At 34.6% G+C, this 19,243-nt stretch overlaps 1 protein-coding gene across 1 annotated transcript; it reads right to left on the bottom strand.

Moving 5' to 3' along the window:
- Positions 1–280: 280 nt before the first annotated feature.
- Positions 281–18,920, bottom strand: LOC120333046 (GLIPR1-like protein 1). The gene is made up of 6 exons (XM_039400394.2): positions 18,738–18,920; positions 18,163–18,339; positions 17,878–18,011; positions 17,410–17,522; positions 16,376–16,486; positions 281–336 (listed from the first exon to the last, which is right to left on the bottom strand). Exons 1-6 carry the CDS (start codon positions 18,918–18,920, stop codon positions 281–283), a joined length of 774 nt encoding a protein of 257 aa, XP_039256328.2.
- Positions 18,921–19,243: the final 323 nt, after the last annotated feature.

Below are 19,243 nucleotides of genomic sequence, written 5' to 3'. Positions count from 1 at the left end.
CTTTATCGTTTTTGTCGAATTTAATAGCCGGATTTATAGTAAGCTTATTTATTCTAGTGTCGAGCTTCCAATTTAGTAATTATCGACAAATTTCTCTTTTGTAGTGTTCTATCTCACTTAGATAATTTTATTTCATTTTTAAACTACTTCGAATAATAGTTCTAGCCAGAATATGGCATTGTGCTATTATGAACATCAGCTTGAAGTTTCGAATGGTGAATGTGAGCATCCGCCATTTATCGCTGTTATATATCATGTTTGCTAACAGCTTAGTATGCGTTTAATGTTTGTATGACATTTGTCTTATTCTGTTATCATCACTGAACAATGTTGGAACTATAATGATATATGAAACATAACATAGTGTATTGTGTTCAATATTTATATTTGTAATGAGATTAGTTCTATAATTGGTTTTCTTTCGTTCTCACAATTTCGCGACTTTCACAGGTTTAAAAAGCTCCTGTATTGTTTTGAATATCATCTTGATTCATTTTAACGTATCAGGCGTATATAGATATGAAAATTAACAGTGTATATTACGGTGTTTTGCAAACTATCTTTGTCATGCTTCAACGTGTTTGTTCGTCAATAAAATTGCATTGTCAAATTATTTGGGAAAATACTTAGGTTACTCCATACTGTAATACAAAAATATGAAAGTTACTTTAACTATCACTAAGTTTTAATCAAATTGCTCATGACAGAAATATCTTGATATTGCAGCTTTACTGTAACATACTCATATAAAACATTGTGTATAAATTTCATAGAAATACCATAATAATAAAGTAATTTTATCGCATTTGGCCAATGAATTGAAACCAGCCTATTCAAATTTTGGTCAATAAATGAAAACTATAATCAACTAAGCAGAATATATTTTGCATACCGTTGATTAGATTGTTTCAGTTTTAATATGCAAGTATTTGTCTTGTTTAATTTTTCAAAAAGTCCATCTCAACTTTGCGCATCGTAATGATTTTACCTATGGATGCAACTTTCAACATATATTTACTCATATTAGTTTTAATACATTTTGCACTGTCTGTCCCAATTCAGTTTTCTTTTCGTTTTTATTTAGGTTTCTATATATACAAGTATTTTATGCGTATGTAATACAATTTGTCCTCATTCGTGCCTATAAAATGTGCTTATTTATGAAAACTACATTAGAAGACTAGCAAAATAGATGCACTAAGCTGGCCTAATAGTATTGGAGGCTAGATTAGGTTTGCGGGATTGTGGTGATTTGTATCGGGCGCACACAATGCGAATTTGAATAATAAAATATGAGTGTATTAGAAATTGTATGGATGCATACATCACGGTAATGTCAGCGATACGGGAATAATAAACCGAGCGAATATTACCGTAGATAATTTACTCTTTCTGTGAACGTCGTGAATGTCTGTAATCAGGATACTTATAAAAAAAAAGCTATAGTCAGTCAGGAGTATAGGGATGTATTTATGGTTCCAATCAGTATTTGAATTACTTTATCAATAGGCGGCTCATTGGGCTGTTATATATACAGCCGGTTTGAATTTTAGAGATGCTGAACAAGCTATATACTCCTACTATCTACTAATATGGATAAGTGGGGATAGTGACGTATTTTAATATAAATATCAACCAAAAGTGAAATTATACGATCACACTATTCCTGGTAAGCCCAAATAGGGTATATGCATACGCATTGAAATGAATAGCGTTTGCAGGTATTTTATTTGAGGGTTTTGGGTCTTGAGCGCGTTGGCTAAATTTGTTTTGGAACCGAATTTGAATGACAGTTTGATTCCGGGTTTTACGATTTTTCTATTTGCAACATGGTTAAATAGTATATATGAGCAGGTTAAGAATCGTTACGTCCACATTTGAAATAGTCATTTATTAGTCAAGTTATCAGAGTTATCATACAAAGTTCACTTCAATTTAAAAGCCTGTTTCAAGAATCGAAAATTTATCCATTCGAAGCTCCGATGCAAGGCCACAGTAAAATATACCGATTCATCTAATGCTAATACCAATAATTATTCATATCAGACCCAACGATCACTGATGATGTTGGAAATATTTAATTTCCCATTTTGATTCACCAATTCGGTTTTACCACCAATTGTGCATTACTGTAGCTTTCGTGTGTGCGCTATATGCAAATACAAAATTAGTCGCAGAATTTGCTTGAAAATGCTTTTGGACGCGTTTGGAAGTAAATAATAGACAAATTATGCATGCTCAAATATTTGACAAAGTTAGATAATATATGATTTCACAAGCTAGCATACTAATAATTGAATTCCCCTTTCGAAGCATTTTATGATATCACATAACTTTCAAACGAGATAATCGTGAACATGGCAGGTTAACAAAGCTCATGGTATACGGTTTTGTGTTTTCTATTTAATGATCAAATTTCTTACTTTTTTGCAAATAGCTTTGTATATTTGTCCAACAATTTTTTTGGAATCGTTCGTTATTCGAATTTAAAAATTAGGCAATTTGAGTTTGATAGTAATTATAGACTATAGTCTTCCCTATAGGGAAGAAAATTCACATTTTAGAATATTTGTGTTTTCCTTATTCTACGTATATTCCATTTAATACGATGCGCAAAAAGTCAATTTGTGACAAATTCAACGCTCTATAGTTTTATCTAAGGGTCCAATTAAACAGTCAATTCACATCGAAATATTAATTTGGTGAGCTACTTATTTCCATTGACTGATAGAAAAATTTTTCGTCTTACCTAAATATTAGTATTCTCATTTTCGCAGTGTTATCACTGCATGCAATCCACGTAGGTGCTTCGCTAATAATAATTTTGTGGTGTTCAGCTGTTTTCGGTTGATAGTTTTTAACTGTTTCTGTGAACACTCAGGCCCGAGAAGCTGAGGTAAAACTGCTTTGTTTAAGCACTACGTGACCTTTAAGGATAACTTGTTTTTTTGTCTATTTTATTTTCAAAATGGCGATTATAATCAGCTCGATCATCGAACTTGACAATAACATAAAATACCCCCAGGCTAAAATACATGTAAGGATGCAAAATCGTGGGAATAAGCAGCAGAACCGCGAATTTCCCATTACAGTGAAACTATACCTACAGCAAACTCAGTAATTTGTTATTTAAATAAGCCTAAACACTAACATAATCCAACGATAGGGCAAATGCTGATGAATTATTACTGAACTCTAAATATGCGCATTTATTGATACCCGTCGAAGTATTTAACTCAATGGGAAGGATATATCACTCCACGGGGTAATTGGTTTAAATCATTCATAATACGGACAAGTTCCAACGAAAAGGAAATAACAAATTCAAATCAACTATACACATTGGTATTTCATTTGAGATAAAAGAACGCTAATTTGTATTTAAAATTTAATTACGATAGAAATAAAATCCGATCACAGAATACGCATATAGAGAAGAACCCGTTCAAAACTGTCTTCAATTTTCAAGGTCCTTTAAATTTTAAAGCTCGTGGAACAATGTGGATTAATAACTGAACAACAAAATTCAAACAACGAGTTTCTCACTCTAAGTAAGGCGTTAGACAAGAAAAGATGACAGGTATAAGAACCCTTAGCCCATTCTCACAAAACTAGACGGAAACTAGTAACAAAGTCCGCTATATTATTTGATCAAGACATGAATACCTTATTTCCAGTGAAACGGAATAATCGTAAGAACGGAAAAAAATTTGTTTTTGCCGTTCGGGTTGATGTGAAAACACAGAGCCCCATTTTTCTATTTTCAGGATAATATTAGCAAGATATGTTTCAATTGTTTCCAAATATTCCCTTAGGACTTACTTGCGGCCAATTTCATGAACATGTTCCAGTAACGCGAAATTCCGTATTGACAATTTGTAAGCGATTTTTAGTTAACTAATGATGATGTCTTGAAATTACAAAAATATATTGCATAAAAAATTAAACATTTAACGATGATATTTTTGTTCTATTTAGAATACCGAAAACAGGACAAATGCGTTTACTAATTTACATTTGGATCTGTAAATGAGTAAATAAATATTCACGTAGATTTGTCGTCAATGTTTTTAAACCCTGAAAGATGTTGCACGTAAGCTCATTCACTCATTCTGTGAGATTAAAACTGGCTCAAACTATGGAATTCACGTAAAAAATCTCCAGTAAACTCGTTTCCTTGAAGCCCTAATGTATGATGAATATCTGAAGCCCAACCAATTAAATATCGATTATAATTTGGCTGCGTATATGCTTTGTAAAATGATTGCTTACGTTGTGTTTGAATCCGTACCCAAGCACCAATTCAGAGCTGTTTATTTCTCATAATATGGGTTAAATAATAATTTTCATACAAATAATGCTCTAAATTATATTACACATTACACAATGTGTCCAGGTTACTTTACTTTTTGCCAAATATAGGAGCAAGAGCACAGGAACAATCACTGAATCTCTATCCACCACGATGTGTTACAATGGGAGCCTTATACAAATCTGCCAGCTATTCACCCTCAACCGAGATTGGCCTTTGTTAAATTACTGTTGTTGTATAACTGATTTATCTCTCATCCATACTCGTAGTTTTCAAAAATAGCAAATTCAATCAGGACTGTTAAAACCGCCTGTCTATCCATTAGTAAAGATTTAGATCGATAATTGTTCAAGTAAAAACTTCTTGAAAACAGTTAAAAGGTGATTGAGTAATCGTCTGACTTTATTACACTTTGCCCCACTGGCGAAGAATTGAAATAAATTAAATTAAAAAAACTAGTCATACACATTAAAATCGAATAAATTTTCAAGCACATTTCTGGAATATCACAACTCAGTGACCAAAAACATATCTAATAGACTTAGGATTTCCAAGTTTGGAGTGCAGATTGTAGTCTGCAGATCGGTATAGCTGGGAGTAAATCTGCACACAATAAATAATAGATCTTTTTAGCACTGCTAATTTCCTGCGCTGGTCCATTCTAAATTAATTCTGCCAATGAGTCGGCTTGACAATTGGTTATTTTAACATTTTTTGAAACTTTTTCTACAGGCTGAAGAATCTGACAATACAAACCTACATATGTAGCGAAATAATAGCAGTTTGATACCCGAAAGGAGGTCTGAAACCTATTTAACCAAAGATTTTGACACGCGGTATCTGCCTCAAATTGTTAAATTAGTTAAACCGGGTTGGGAGAAGGTCGCAAACTCAATAGAAGTAATTTGCCACATAGAAAATTGTCACAATTTGTGCGTGAAGGAATTATACAATGACTAAAGTGGAATCAGGCTGGACTTCGTGTGTAGGCTGTGCTTCGGCCGGATAATTGCTTGGGTTCAACGCCGTATTTTCAAATAAGTTCGGGCCTAAGTTGATATGATATTTTGTCGTCTGGTCAAGCGGAAGGAAAAGATGATCATACCGAGCGGAGGTAATACATTATATACCTTTTTCTTAAATGGCGAAAACTTATCAAAAATTGCATACTGTAACACAGGTATTTTGAATGTTTTTTTTTGTCACAATAAGCTGAATATACTACTTGGAATTTTTTGAACAATAGACAGTTTGCATAATTCAGGATCAATGGTACACATTATTTTTTACGATTTTGGTGGAAAATTTATGGCAAATCTTTATTTTATAATATCCCTAATTTTGTGTAACGTACCAGCTAGAATTACCAAATTTATTACATCATCCATAGAACGAAAGCATTTGAATATACTGGGTGAGGATGGATAAGAAATGGAAAATATTGAAATGCAAAAATATTTGGGTTTTTGTATTTTTACTGGATTACGAAATATATTTGAAACATTCACCGTAAGCAAATTTCAATACGTAAACTGACAACAAGCGGACTGTAAGGCGGCATTCACGATTGAGCTATCGGCTTCTTCCATTGACAGATACGGTCTGTTGAACATAAGTATTTTAACCCTGTCACGACGTTTTGCGAAAGGTATCAAGAAAAATAAGTTTTGCGAATTGAAATAGTGCACGAATATGATAGTGACTATGATTATGTACGCCTGGCGATATGTTTTTATTTATGCATTACTTAATTTTTGAATATGCTATCAGAAACATTTTTAACTTCAACATAGTATTGAAAGAGTTAATTGGTACGGAAAAGCACGCTCCTCAAATATTGACAACGCTCGGTGAATGAAAAATGAACGGTTTGCTACAGAAGATTGCTGAATTTCTAACTCGTCGCCCTTGCGATGCCGACAGAAGACGAAATGTATGGCGCACGTACCGTTAACAAAAATGGCCGATTGGTCGATGGGAAACGAAGGTTTATGTGAGTCATTTGTTCTTACTAAATTGTTGCGATGTTTTAGGCTATTTCGTAGTCTTCATCAGTCATACAATTTTTGTTTTAGCTCCTTCACGCTATTGGCTATAACTATGGTGATGAGTGATCTTCAATTCCGAAATAGTTTTTGTATGGGGCCCTTTGCCTTTGCACAACTATCAGTAAACAAATAGTAACCAGGATTCGATTATTTCCATCGACTACTGTTTTTTTGAAACTGGCTCTGGGGTATTTAATAAGAGCCGGTGGTATTTCATAGTCTAACTGGCTTAGTGAAAGTTTTCATTCTCTCCCAAATAAATCAATGATTGCGACTACCGATACTCAATACGAGTTACGCAAGACTGTCTCTCACAAGAACAGTAAATAAATTAAATGAATACTAAACGTCCAAAATTAGAATATATTTAGTAGCAATGTTCATAGTTGCATAAAGAGTTATTATAACGGATGCTATATCCCCAGCGTTTTTTTGGAAATAATTTATAAACTTTTTTTATAAACTGTTTATTTTTTGTATTCCCTCCCACATTTGGGAAGAAATGTTGGATCAAATGTTCATTTTTCTGCTATTTGTTATGTAAAATATTGCTGGATCTTGCATTTTTTCAAAATTTTAGTTTGGTAAAATCACAAGAACTGCGTTAAATTTGTGTAAGTCAAATCCCATGCTTGCTTGAGCGCAATATTGAACTGGAATTCATGCATTGAAAAGTTTTATTGTAAAAACACAAAAGATTATGCGTGAATAATGTTTTCTTATCTCAAAGTACCCGCAACTTATTTCAATAATATCAAATTCTCACCTGTATATATTGCAACAATACTAAGGCAAATATACACGATCGCTACGGATTACTTGCGAAATGCCCACTGCGTGTACAAAGTTACAATACAAAGTTATAATACGGGAAAAACGTAATTTATACATTCTGGGGTGTTATTTTCACTTGTTTGATTTTGCCTGAAATTTTTCAGAGTGCTTATTTCCTATTTAGTGGTTGTAATAGGTCGATTCAGCATATATATAAAGGGTACCGCCAGTTTCAAAATCAAATCGTGCTGTGGAGTCCTTTATTTACAACACAGTGGCGCTAAATTGCGAAATTTCTATTTTGTATGTAACAACATTTCATATATGGTATATTATATATTACTAATATTATCAGTCTTGAAATAGCCTTCATTGACAGGCAAATCAGTCGACTGTAGTAGCTTTATAACGTGCATTTCCTTTAAAATCTGGCATGTTAAATTTGGAAACCGTCTTTCCACTTTTGCTAAGCAAAAGATCCGCCGGCTTTCACTGAGCACGAGATTCGCTGATATACGTTCGCGGACCGCCACAAGGTATGCACTATTTGATGACGTCATAGCACACAATGAACGAATCCCATAGAGCTCACAGAAATATTAAGTAATAGTTTCTAGCGAAAAATACAATCTTTAACCACTGAAAATTTCGAAGCAATTGGTCCAGTAATAACAGAGAAAAGCGATTTTTTCATAACGCTAGGAAGAACAACAACAGAATAATAACAAAACGATCCGTAGGTCCACTACGTGTCCAATAAATACCAACAAGAAAACACATATTAACAAAACGGTTCATATGTACACTTTGTCTCCAATAACGAACATGTGAATTTCTTGCTGGAAAACTTCACTTGTGTTTTATCAAGTTTTAATCATATAAATTCTGATAGAAAGCTTAGTTATCTAAAATATATACTTACTCAACCAATATGTATATATTCTGAAATTTAGAAGATTTATTTGATTTAAAATCGTTCTGACAAACATTCGGTAGAATCCCGAAAGGTTGTAATAATACATCACTAGGTACCACCTTCGTGGATCGCGATATGACATTATGCCCGATGTGACCTTCTTGATTTGTGTCAAGACTCCTTGTTATTCGAAATGGCATTATCACTGGAATAGTTTGAAATTTAGCAACTAAATTTTTTAAACATGTATCCATTCAGTTAGTCGTTTAATTAACTTTACATCATAATAAATTCTATAACAGCAATAAAAGATGATAATGAAATTTTGTAGGTTTCACTTGATGCACTCGCTCGACTCATATTATAAGTAGCTGTAGCTGGGTAGCCACCAAATTTTCCAAATTCAATTTTTTACGACGTGGAGTTAGAGACTGGAGTCACTTATTTTCAAAACACCGATTCGGAGTCGATTGTAAATTTTCAGACTCCCAGCCTTGGTTTCCATCATGCCAAATGCTTGTTTTGACTGTTCTCATGTAATACTGAACATAGATAATCTGAGACGTATCTACGTAGAATGGCGCCCATGGCAAAGTCTAAAAATGCGCCCCCTTGATAGTTGTTTGACAATTTATAATGACTCTTATTGAATTGAGGTACTTGTACGTTAATATTTGAGTAAAAATACGAGTTTCAATTATTCCCATTCTGAAATTATTTCATTGAAACTTTTTATGATTATACTTTTTTTGCAGTCTTTGCGCCCTGCTCAAACGGCGCCCATGGCACGAGCCATGCCTGCCACACCCTAGATACGCCACTGTAGATAATTGGGCCTATTAAAACTGCGGCCCGCAGAGCAATTTTAGCGTGCACTAAACCATTGGCAGGTATTTGTATTTAATGGCAGAACATTTTTGAGTTATTTTTAAACTATTCCAACTGGGAATAGCTCTTTTCCCAATCCCGATGTCGGGATTGATATTTGGTAAAATCACGAATTTCAATGTTGTATCTATAAACGTCAAGACGGTGCCAATACGGGAATGATGTCCGTGATCGGTACAACGGGAATGAATTGTCTTGCGCAGACAGGATCAAGCCGATGAGATGAGTTGCGCTTTTTATCTAAACTTCATACCTTAAGCTCGCGTCAAGTAACTCTCCATTTGGAGAGACGTTTTGTGCCTTTATTTTAGTAAAAACACTCATCTATTTTAAAGCGTTGGCCATGTGACAGCAGTGAAGAACCGCAGAGCTGACTTAGCGCGGCGCTAATTCATCATGCAATGAGTGTAAAAAAGATGACCGAGGTAAACTGGGAGGAAACGTATTTCCTTGCCCACAACAACGTTAAACCACAGTGTCTGGTGTGCTTTCAAGTGATATCTGTCACAAAAAAAATATAATTTTAAGCGACATTACGAAACAAAACACGAGAAAAGACACCGAAAATACCACGGTATTTTCCGGGAAACTATTCAAAATTTAATTCTAGGCTTTATATATCTTCCTTAAAACTGATTAGAACGGTAAACTCTCTTTCTTAAATATATTTAAAGTCAGTAAACTCGCGATGTTTTGATCACTTTTGGGTTTTCTCTGACTGCGGCCCGCGAGACATCCTCAAAAGTTTTTGCGGCCCGCCAACCTCGCAACCTTGGACCACTCTGATATATATGAACATATATATATATATATTGTGGGAACAGCGGATTCTTTTTGAAAGGATTGGGAGGGGGATTGATAGTCTTTGTACCATTTTAAACAGGAATTTTTTTGACCAGGAAGATGCAAAATATCACCAAATGGCGCGAATGCGCTGAAGAATAATGGGGTGAGAGCCGTAAGCAAGCTTGATTCTAGTTTACTAAAGGGTGTGGTAAGGTTACGAGTTAGGACGTGGTATAATAATGTGATCAGCAGCGTTTGCTAACATCAGGTGTGCGCAATTGGAATTAACTGCATATTCAAATAGATGTTATGAAGGTCAAGGCTTGGATATAATGTCGAAGTGTCAGAAGACGTGACGTCATTCTCAGCCGCGGCGGGATAACTCTACGATGGTTGTGCTCCCGCGATTTCTACATATAGCGTAGCTCCATAAATGGTACAGTTTTTGACGCACGTATATCGAAAGACTGGGCACACGCGTCCGTCGTGAAAAGAGAGTATTTAACTATGAATGTTCGATAAACGTTTAATCCATAAACGGGTAATCCATCGACTCCGCACTTTGAATATCATAATCAGTAAAATGGCGAACGAAAAACCCACGGAGTGAATGTGCGCTCGACCTACCATAACGGCCGAACGTTCATGCACATTTGCGCATGAATGTGCCATATCGATTTCAGCTGAAATGCCGATTGGACTCGTCCATCTTTCAGTTTCTTTATTGGAATCAATGACGTACTCGAAAGCAGAGCATTGCTGTTGCTCGAGAGTCTCTTGCAAAAATAGCGACTTTCCGGTTCATTGAACTGGTACATGCCCGCACCAAACCAGCTCGGCAAGTAACCATTTTCTTTTCGGATGGAGATAGATTGATGCGAATGCCGGCGCTGTTTCGAAATTCGTAGCTAAAATCCATTTTGACAAAATTAGTTTATGCTCTGTTGGCAAATAACAGCTTTGGCTAAAGGTCTTCAAGGTTTTTAAAGACCCTATAGTAAATGTTATTTTGGGACAGTTGAAAAAAAATCATGCTCTCCGACGTACGACTGCATAATTCCAGCTTCATATTTCACAAAAACTCATACCCAAATTTCTGATATCCGATTTGTTTCGACTAGCTTATAATATGTTTGTCACCAGCACACTGCAGTCGCTGAATTTTCTGCGCATGAAAATGTAGCGAGTGGTATTTGAGTCGAGGCTGGATTACGTCAAACATGCATAATTTATGCTCTTTTGGTAAATCTTCTTCCATTAAACGATAGCACGTCTTCATACAGAGTGACCTCCAAAAACAGAACCGATAAATTTTTTAATTACTTCTACGAAAATAAGAGAAAATTTATTTTGAACCTATGTTTCTGTATGATTGTACCCAAAAGCTTCAATAATCCAGGACGCTTCGCACAAAAGTTATGTTTTTTCTCTCTCTAGTATATTTTCCAAATAACCTGTGTTATTGGTGACTTTTTCGAAAAATTTAAAAAGAATGGCTGTTATTACATTTGTGGTTTTCATGGAACTTTCCCAACATAATTTGTGTTCAGGATGGTCTATATCTATGATATTTCAGCAAAGTTTAATTTGACAGACTTTGTATCGTGTCATGTTTTTCATTTACTCGCCTACGGTGATGATAAGTATAACGTGGTTCAAAAACTGGCGCAGCATTGTTTTGGATCTGCTAATTTAGTTTAAAAGGTATTCGAATTAGATTTTAAGTTGTGGCCTAATTAGTACAAACATGAGAATATTTATATTGGCATGTTGGAAAGTTGAATTTTTCAAATTAGACGAAATTTCTGACTAGTTCGTTATTTCAATATCATCATTTTTTTGTCAATAAAAATTCACGGACTTTATCCCCCTTGTCTTTTATTATTTTCTGGGTACTTCTCACCGAAATAAAATCTTCGAAATGCATGATTTTGTGTGTTCATAATTTCATAACACAAAATACTATACTAAAGAACAGTGTGGTGATTTTCGGTCAATTCACCGCAAAAATCTTGTGAAATGGGTTCTCTAAAATTAGCAGTAACTATCCGGTTGACCGGATAACTAAAATACGGAATACCCGGATATATCCGTTATCCGGATAGTATAAATTTTAGGTATCCTAACTAATCCTACTAAATTGTATCACCTCATTTCTTTTGGTTTGCACAACGTTTCGAATCATATTTCTCTCGTTTTGTTACTGAAGAAGTATTTCTTTACTATAGTGTTGATTTTCTTTTCTATCTTGTTTGGCATTGCGTATGTTCGAGATTTTGATAAAATTTTGAATTTTGTTAACAAGCATCTTCTTTCAAATATTACATTTATTTGCATCAATTTGTATACTTCTTCTTTCATACTGTTCATGCATTTGCCCAAATTATCCCTGCTTTCATTTCCTCCTTCAAAAGTATAGCCCAATATATCCATTTGCTTTACTTTCTTATATTCCGAGAGCTCGTTGAATCTTGTACTACCAATTTTAGGCTTTTTGTCCAATGATGCTTTTCTATTCAGTGATAATATTATGTCATCGCAATACCTATTTCTTCAATTTTAATATTTCCAGTACCGGTACCGGTATTCTTATTCCTCCTATTTCCTTCTTAGAAATTCCTTTCTAATTTCTTTGAATAATGTCATTAATATCCCCAGTGCTGTTATAAATGGATATAAACTTAATGAGTCACATTGCTGTACCCCTCTTGCATTACCAAAGCATTGACTCATTCCACTATTGATGATAGAGACAGTTTCTTATAGGTTATTATGCATAGCTTACACCAATACCTATTTTCTTTTTCAAAACAAACTTTTATAATACTTATATTATATACTATACATATACTCAAGATATGATCAAATTCTTATTCGAAATCCAAGGATACTGGAAATCAGTCTTTGTAATCCGCTATTAAATACTGTATATCTTTTCGCCTTATTTGAATTGATGTAATGTATTCTATATGTTATGTATCGGAGTCATTCAGTCTGTCTCTATCATTACTTTTTTTCTACCCGGTGGTCACTTTCCTGACCACGGTTTCTCGATCAGTCGACTTAACGTTTTCTGCCTGTGGCATTCATATTATCATCCTTTTCTTCTTTCATCTTAGTCCGGCAGATAAGGGGACCTTTTTGGCCCAAGTTTGATTTCAGACATAAAGGTTTTTTTATTTGTGATTATTCATCTTGGGATCATTGCCCATCATTTCTACATGGGTGTGAGGTTTGCAGCCTTGAGCAAATTTTTTTACGGCTCGATATTTGTATTAGGGTTTTTCGTCAAACCTGTGCATCATAATGACGCACAACCTGAACTATAACCTGTTACAATACTATGTTCAGGTTGTGCGCAATCTTGGTGCACAAACTACGCAAGCACCAAATTTACTAGGAAATAAAATCAATAACTTTTAGGTATTTATTGAGCCCAGCTTTGGGTCGCGACCCATATACAGTATATGGAAATACTGTCGAAACATACGCGTAAATTAAGAGTACTATTTCAAAATACCCGTTTTTGTTGCAATTAACAAACAATACAAGCCTGCTAATGCAGTCGCCAGTGGTTCAAGTGGATATACACCCGGTGGAGAACAGTCAATTATTTGTTAGCGAGAATTGTTATGCAGCGGGATGATCACGACGACGCAGTGAAAGATAATGATATCACGAGAACAAGAATGAGAAAATTGCTTCATTTTATAGTATATCCCTGGGAAAGAATGTAGTTCATTCTTATGTTCCATGCCAATGCTTTTCAAACTACCAAAGACTCTCAACAATTTTGCTTCTTCTGTTCTGTAAAAGTACATTGGTATTATATATTCGCATTTCCATCTATTTGTTCGTGCTCCCAGATAACCGATCAGCGGCCTCCAACGAGGACGGGGTCCCCTTTTAAAAAAACCTGTCATAAACCAAAAGAGGCGACCGTGCTTCTCTTGCCTGTTGTCATGCTGTCCCTGCCCTCTGGAATTCAGCTACAACAAAAATTTCACGAAAACGGATTTTTAAATTCCATGATTTTATTAATATTCTCAACAATGAATGATATACGGGTGGTAAAATGTCAAGTTATTCCAACAACATGATCATGTTTTGCAATTTGCAACCAATATTTTGTATGTAACTTTGTTTGAAAGAGCCCCAAGACCTCTAACTACAAATATCAAAAATGTGAGGCCAAAAAAGTCACACTACAACATTGTCAAATGTGCTGTATTTACGACAGATAACAGGTTTACCAAAAATTACATGAAAAATGGTAAAATAAAGATCAATTCAGCAATATATACTTGGTGATATGCATCTGTTGATGATTTTATGTGTTTGTTTCGGAAGTTTAATAACAGAATTAATTGTGGTTGTTGGGAATGTTTTAAAAAAAGGTTGCATGGAAAAAAGTTTTCACAAAATGTCAAGGTTTGATAGTAGTTGAAGTAGAAAAAATAATCCCATGTTTTTTTTTTCATTTGATAACCACGCCACAGAACCTCCCCGATAAGTATACGCAGCAATTGCGAGAGGCAGAAATGCCAAGATGGGATTTCATCGCATTGCAAACCAATATTAGCAATTCTTATATAGATTCGCGCATTCCCATCTGAACAGCGTGGAAAAGATTATACCCATCTACACACTTGAAGAACTATGTCAGATGAGCGTCATATTATCGAATATCAGTAAAGGAATAGTGCAATGGGAAAAGACATATAAGGCGGAACTTTCAGTAGTATGCAATCAAATAATCTTATTGTAGAGTATATATTTAAAAATATTTCGTCACGCCAACTGCAGTTCGAAACTTTTTGTCTCTGGCTGAGCTTAGATACCAATTGGCACTCATGTAAACTGGTAAGACTGTAAGAGGCACACGATGGAGCAGATACTAAGAGTATCCATCCCCCAGCTGTCATTTGAGTGGGTACTGCTGTTTTTATTGCAGATATTACTGATCTTTTTGTATTAAAGATTTACTGGCATCACCGATTTGAGGATGTTGGAAACCAACACGCAATATTACAAAACTTACTTTCAACACGCGGTTTGAATGAATGAAAAAGCTGAAACTAATATTCTTTAGAACAGGATACAAATTCTATGGAATGAAATCATACACAAAAGCTCGTCAAAAACCTATAGCTCAATAATCAAGTGGAATCTGATGCATGTGCGCAAAAATGTGCGCGTTACTACGTACAACCGAAGCACGCAGGAAAATGTGTGTGATGTACTAGTATTCAAAACGTTTGACTCAACTATGTTGGCATAACAGGTGCACATCTCGGTTCCGCATACGCATACCTTCTATCTGCACAAGGATATACTAATTTTGCCAAAGTCAATGCAGCACTGAAAGGTTGCGGTTCTTCCAAAAGAAAACACGTTACACATCTTTAGATACCATTGGATGGTTTTACATGGCCTGGTCAAATATTCCAATCCAATTTAACTAATAAAATATTTCCCAAGTCCCTAAGCTTAAACTAGGAAAACGAAATGCGCGCGGCAACGCAAATGTAGTTTGAGAGCGCAATAGAAGGTGGCTATAGATGCTGTCGATGGATCTTGGCTTGTATTAGTGAAATAAACTACCATTTATTCTACTAAAATTGAATTTCTAACATTGTAAGGAGATTTAATGTTACTATGTATGCAAAACTAAACCATGTAGTTATGAAATGATTGTTTTTAACAAAAAGGCGCTCCTGAAGTATTCGTACCAAGATGGCGCACAACCTGAACATTGTATGTTTACCACGTTATGGTTCAGGATGTGCGTCATCATGGACCGAATACTTTAAATCCACTTAAAAAAAATTGCTCAACATTATATACTCCACACCCACCTGGGTATCATTATATATGTCCTATACATTATATCTAAACAATAAAAAAAACGTTACGTCCCAAAACAATGTTAAAGGCCCGATTCTGCCGGACTATCTTATCATAAACCTCGTTCTCATAACCATGGTCTATGTCTCTGGCATTTATTCACTCGACAGGCCAGGAACGTGCCTGGCCACGACTTTTCTTTCTATCGACCAATGAATGGTATGTTATTTCATTATTTAAAGTCATAATCACGGCTCATTCTGGCATTTATTCTCCCGACCGACTGCTGCTCTTTCTCTCGAACTATCAACCAGTAGTAGTCCCCTTTCTCTCAAACTGGTTCTTTCTGTACCATTCCTCCTCTAACCCGGACATGTGTCATTTTATTCACTTTTTTTTTCTTATTCTGATTAATCTCGACCGGTCTCCTCCCTCTCTAGGTCAGAAGCGTGCCTTTTTCCTTGATTACTTTTTGACCTCCCAGATGTAAGTGCCCGTGAACATAAATAGGTTTATAGTCCAATATTGTTATTCATTGCAAATCTCAAAATATACAAATTAGTATCAAATGTAATATTCAAAATACAGGATGAGGACAAAATAATCAGACTCGCTCTTAGTTGAAGAATATTTGTTAACATTTTAAACATCACACCCTAGGAGTAATTTCTTACAAATTTTTATACAATATTTATGTTCTATTCTTTCTTTTGTTGTTTTTATTCTTCGTTAAATTTTTTCTTGTTTTGTTAGGCTTCTTATTGCAGGGGCTGGCCCAGCATGCTTTGTCATCTGAGAATTTACCTTCACAGTCTTCGCGAACGAAAGTGTTGCATGTTCTCTCTCTGAATTTCTTTCCTTTCCCGCAAGTTGCATAACATGACCCCCATGGTCCCCACTCCGTGAATTTTATCACTGAAATACATTTGATTAATTTGTTGTGAAACTACATTTAAAACGAAGAAAACTAGGTCAAGAAAAAATATCGGCTTCAGTTCGGGAAAATTTATTATGGTCGGCAGCATTTTAAGTCGCACGTTGAGTTGACATGCTTTTTTGAAAAAGAAATGTACAGATGGATCATTTTCCAAAATGTTCTTTGTTGTTACTAGTAAATCGATTTTATCCGGAGCTATGGTACAATCAAATACGTAGGCTATAGTACATAATCAAAATGTTTCTGACTTTTATGAAACCTAAAATTATAATTATGTGGCTGATATTGCGACACTGCGTTACATTCGATATGAAAGTGAAACAATTGTTCAGTAAATTCAGTGCTCTGCATAGGACGTTCACCTTCTGAAACAAACACAAGATAAATGGAACCTATCTGAATATTCTGACGGCTCTATCGATTGCTATTAAGAAAAAATATAGCCCAAACAAAATATAAGCCTCGCCTTATTTTTTTGTTATATATAAATTAAGTGATTAAAATATGAATAAACCAAGAGAAATGAATACTACAACTGTTAATTTGAAGACGATTGTCAGGGTATTTTATACGAGCATGCCCTGCGCCCTACATATTGAAAGTTACTATGAAGTAAAAAAAAACATAGAATAAATAGACTATAGAGTACGATTATGATAAAGTTAGGTTACGATGCGACTATCAACGCGCATCAGTAATTTTTTTGCATTCGGTTGATACCTGTCCATTGTCTGAACAGAAAGGAGACAGTGTATTCGAGTGTTTTGACAAATGCAATATATTTGCATTGTGGCGCATTTACATGTAATGTCAGAAGGTTTTTCAGTTTGATAAAAAATGATATCTATATATATAATGTTATAAATGAGAATAAAAAAGTACTGAATTATTGCATACGTACTTGTTGCATTGTTAAAGTGTCTTTCGCGCATTTGATTCGAGCAAAGTTTCCCAAATGCACACGTGTCGGTCTTGTGGCAGCCTGTACATCCCTTGCCCTTCTTGTAAGGTTTACTGAAAAAAAAAATCATTCGTGAATGTAGACTTAAACAGTGATTCTTTGTCATTCAGTATTCGAAATATTTTTACGCTATTCTCTATAGTTAAATCAGTGATACCTGATAATAATTTTCAACTTGTATGCGATTTATCACACGTTCGTTGGCTTGTACCAAATTAAGAGCAATTTAATCTACGTGCCGAACAGGTTATAATAATAATATCAACTATAAGAAGGTTGTAAACATTACTTATGGTATGTATATTCATTTTTAAAAATAATATTTTATTACATTGAGATAGGGATTGTACACAACATTGTTGTCAAAATATTTCGATATACTGAAAGACGAAAATAATCAATGCTTACGAGCCCGGCATGTTTCCTCCTGGTGAGTAGTTGCAGACAAACAGCGTAGCCCTTTTCCATACTTCGCCACCTACATCAACATTAGCACATTCCGTTGCTCCACATCCTACTCTAAACGTGTCGGCCCAAACGAGCTGGTAACATTTTTACATTATTTGTGGTTATTTATTCAAAAACTTGATGAGTTTTTCCAAAACGAAATTAATTATTTCGATAACATTCAGAATATAAAAAATACCTATATTGTTGTTTGTTTTACTTAGCAAACAAAAAATTTGAAATAACCTGGGTGTAATGGCCACAGACTTCGAATCGTTGACATTTGTTTTCATTGTAATTAAAAAATTCTTTCTCATCATCTAAAGATTTCACCGCTCGGGCGGCATAATTTTCATCAAATTTCATTCCTGTTGATATAAATATATTTTCTCCAATCCAGTGAAATCTCGTGTGTTGAGGGTTCTATAGCAACAACAAAAAAAGATCAAAACTAGTTCTCAACTCCTGTAAAATATTAGTGACTTTGTTCAGAATAGTTAAACCTACGAATAATGAAAAGTTCAACCACAATAATTTAATGAGTAATAATGAATAAACATACCCAAACGTAATACATTTTGTATCATCGTGAACTTTATTGTGTCCCAGTATTGAGTAATATCATTTTAAAACAATATGATATAAAATAAAGCTATTCATTTTACTAATAAATATTGCCTGTAGTGAATCTGTCCACATATGGACAAATAACGTGATTAAGTGACAAAATAAATGAATTTTTTATATATATATCAATGATCATGTTTTATCCATGTACACAGTTTCTATATTAAGAAAAAAAACTTAATAACTGCACCTACTTTGTTATGTTCCCATGTGCATTTACGTGAATAAGCAGTTGCCAGTGATTCAAGTTCTTTGTCCCAGTGTAGTTTCCTCATGTTACTTGCTGCTGGTTTAACAATCCTCCTCGCTTTGTTATGAGCTACAAGACAGCTCCTTTTCTGGGCTCCTAGAAAATATACCACTGGGCCATAAATCATAATTCTATGGCGCTAGAAAATCTTTATGTTTAAATGAAAGTATAGCAATCAACATTACTAGTTAGTATTAGGTTCTTCACTACACTTGGCATTTTTCTTGGCTTCCTTCTCGCTCGTTTTTTCACAAATTCTTTTGGGGGATTGGTACTCCATCTGTGAAATCGGAACAATAGTTTTATTTTTAGTGTTTCAAAAGTTTTGCTGCACGCTAACACCAATAAATTTCTTCGATGTTTGGTCTAACCAAAGCCAGACATCTGCAGACAAACAATATTCAATATGTATATTGAAAAATGTTTGTCAAAAGAATTCTGACCTTGGTC

The sequence above is a fragment of the Styela clava genome, chromosome 13 (genome assembly GCF_964204865.1).
Source record: "Styela clava chromosome 13, kaStyClav1.hap1.2, whole genome shotgun sequence".
Classification (NCBI taxonomy): Eukaryota; Metazoa; Chordata; class Ascidiacea; order Stolidobranchia; family Styelidae; genus Styela; species Styela clava.
Note: the sequence above shows the minus strand (reverse complement) of the source record. Positions and strands in the feature narration are given on the sequence as shown.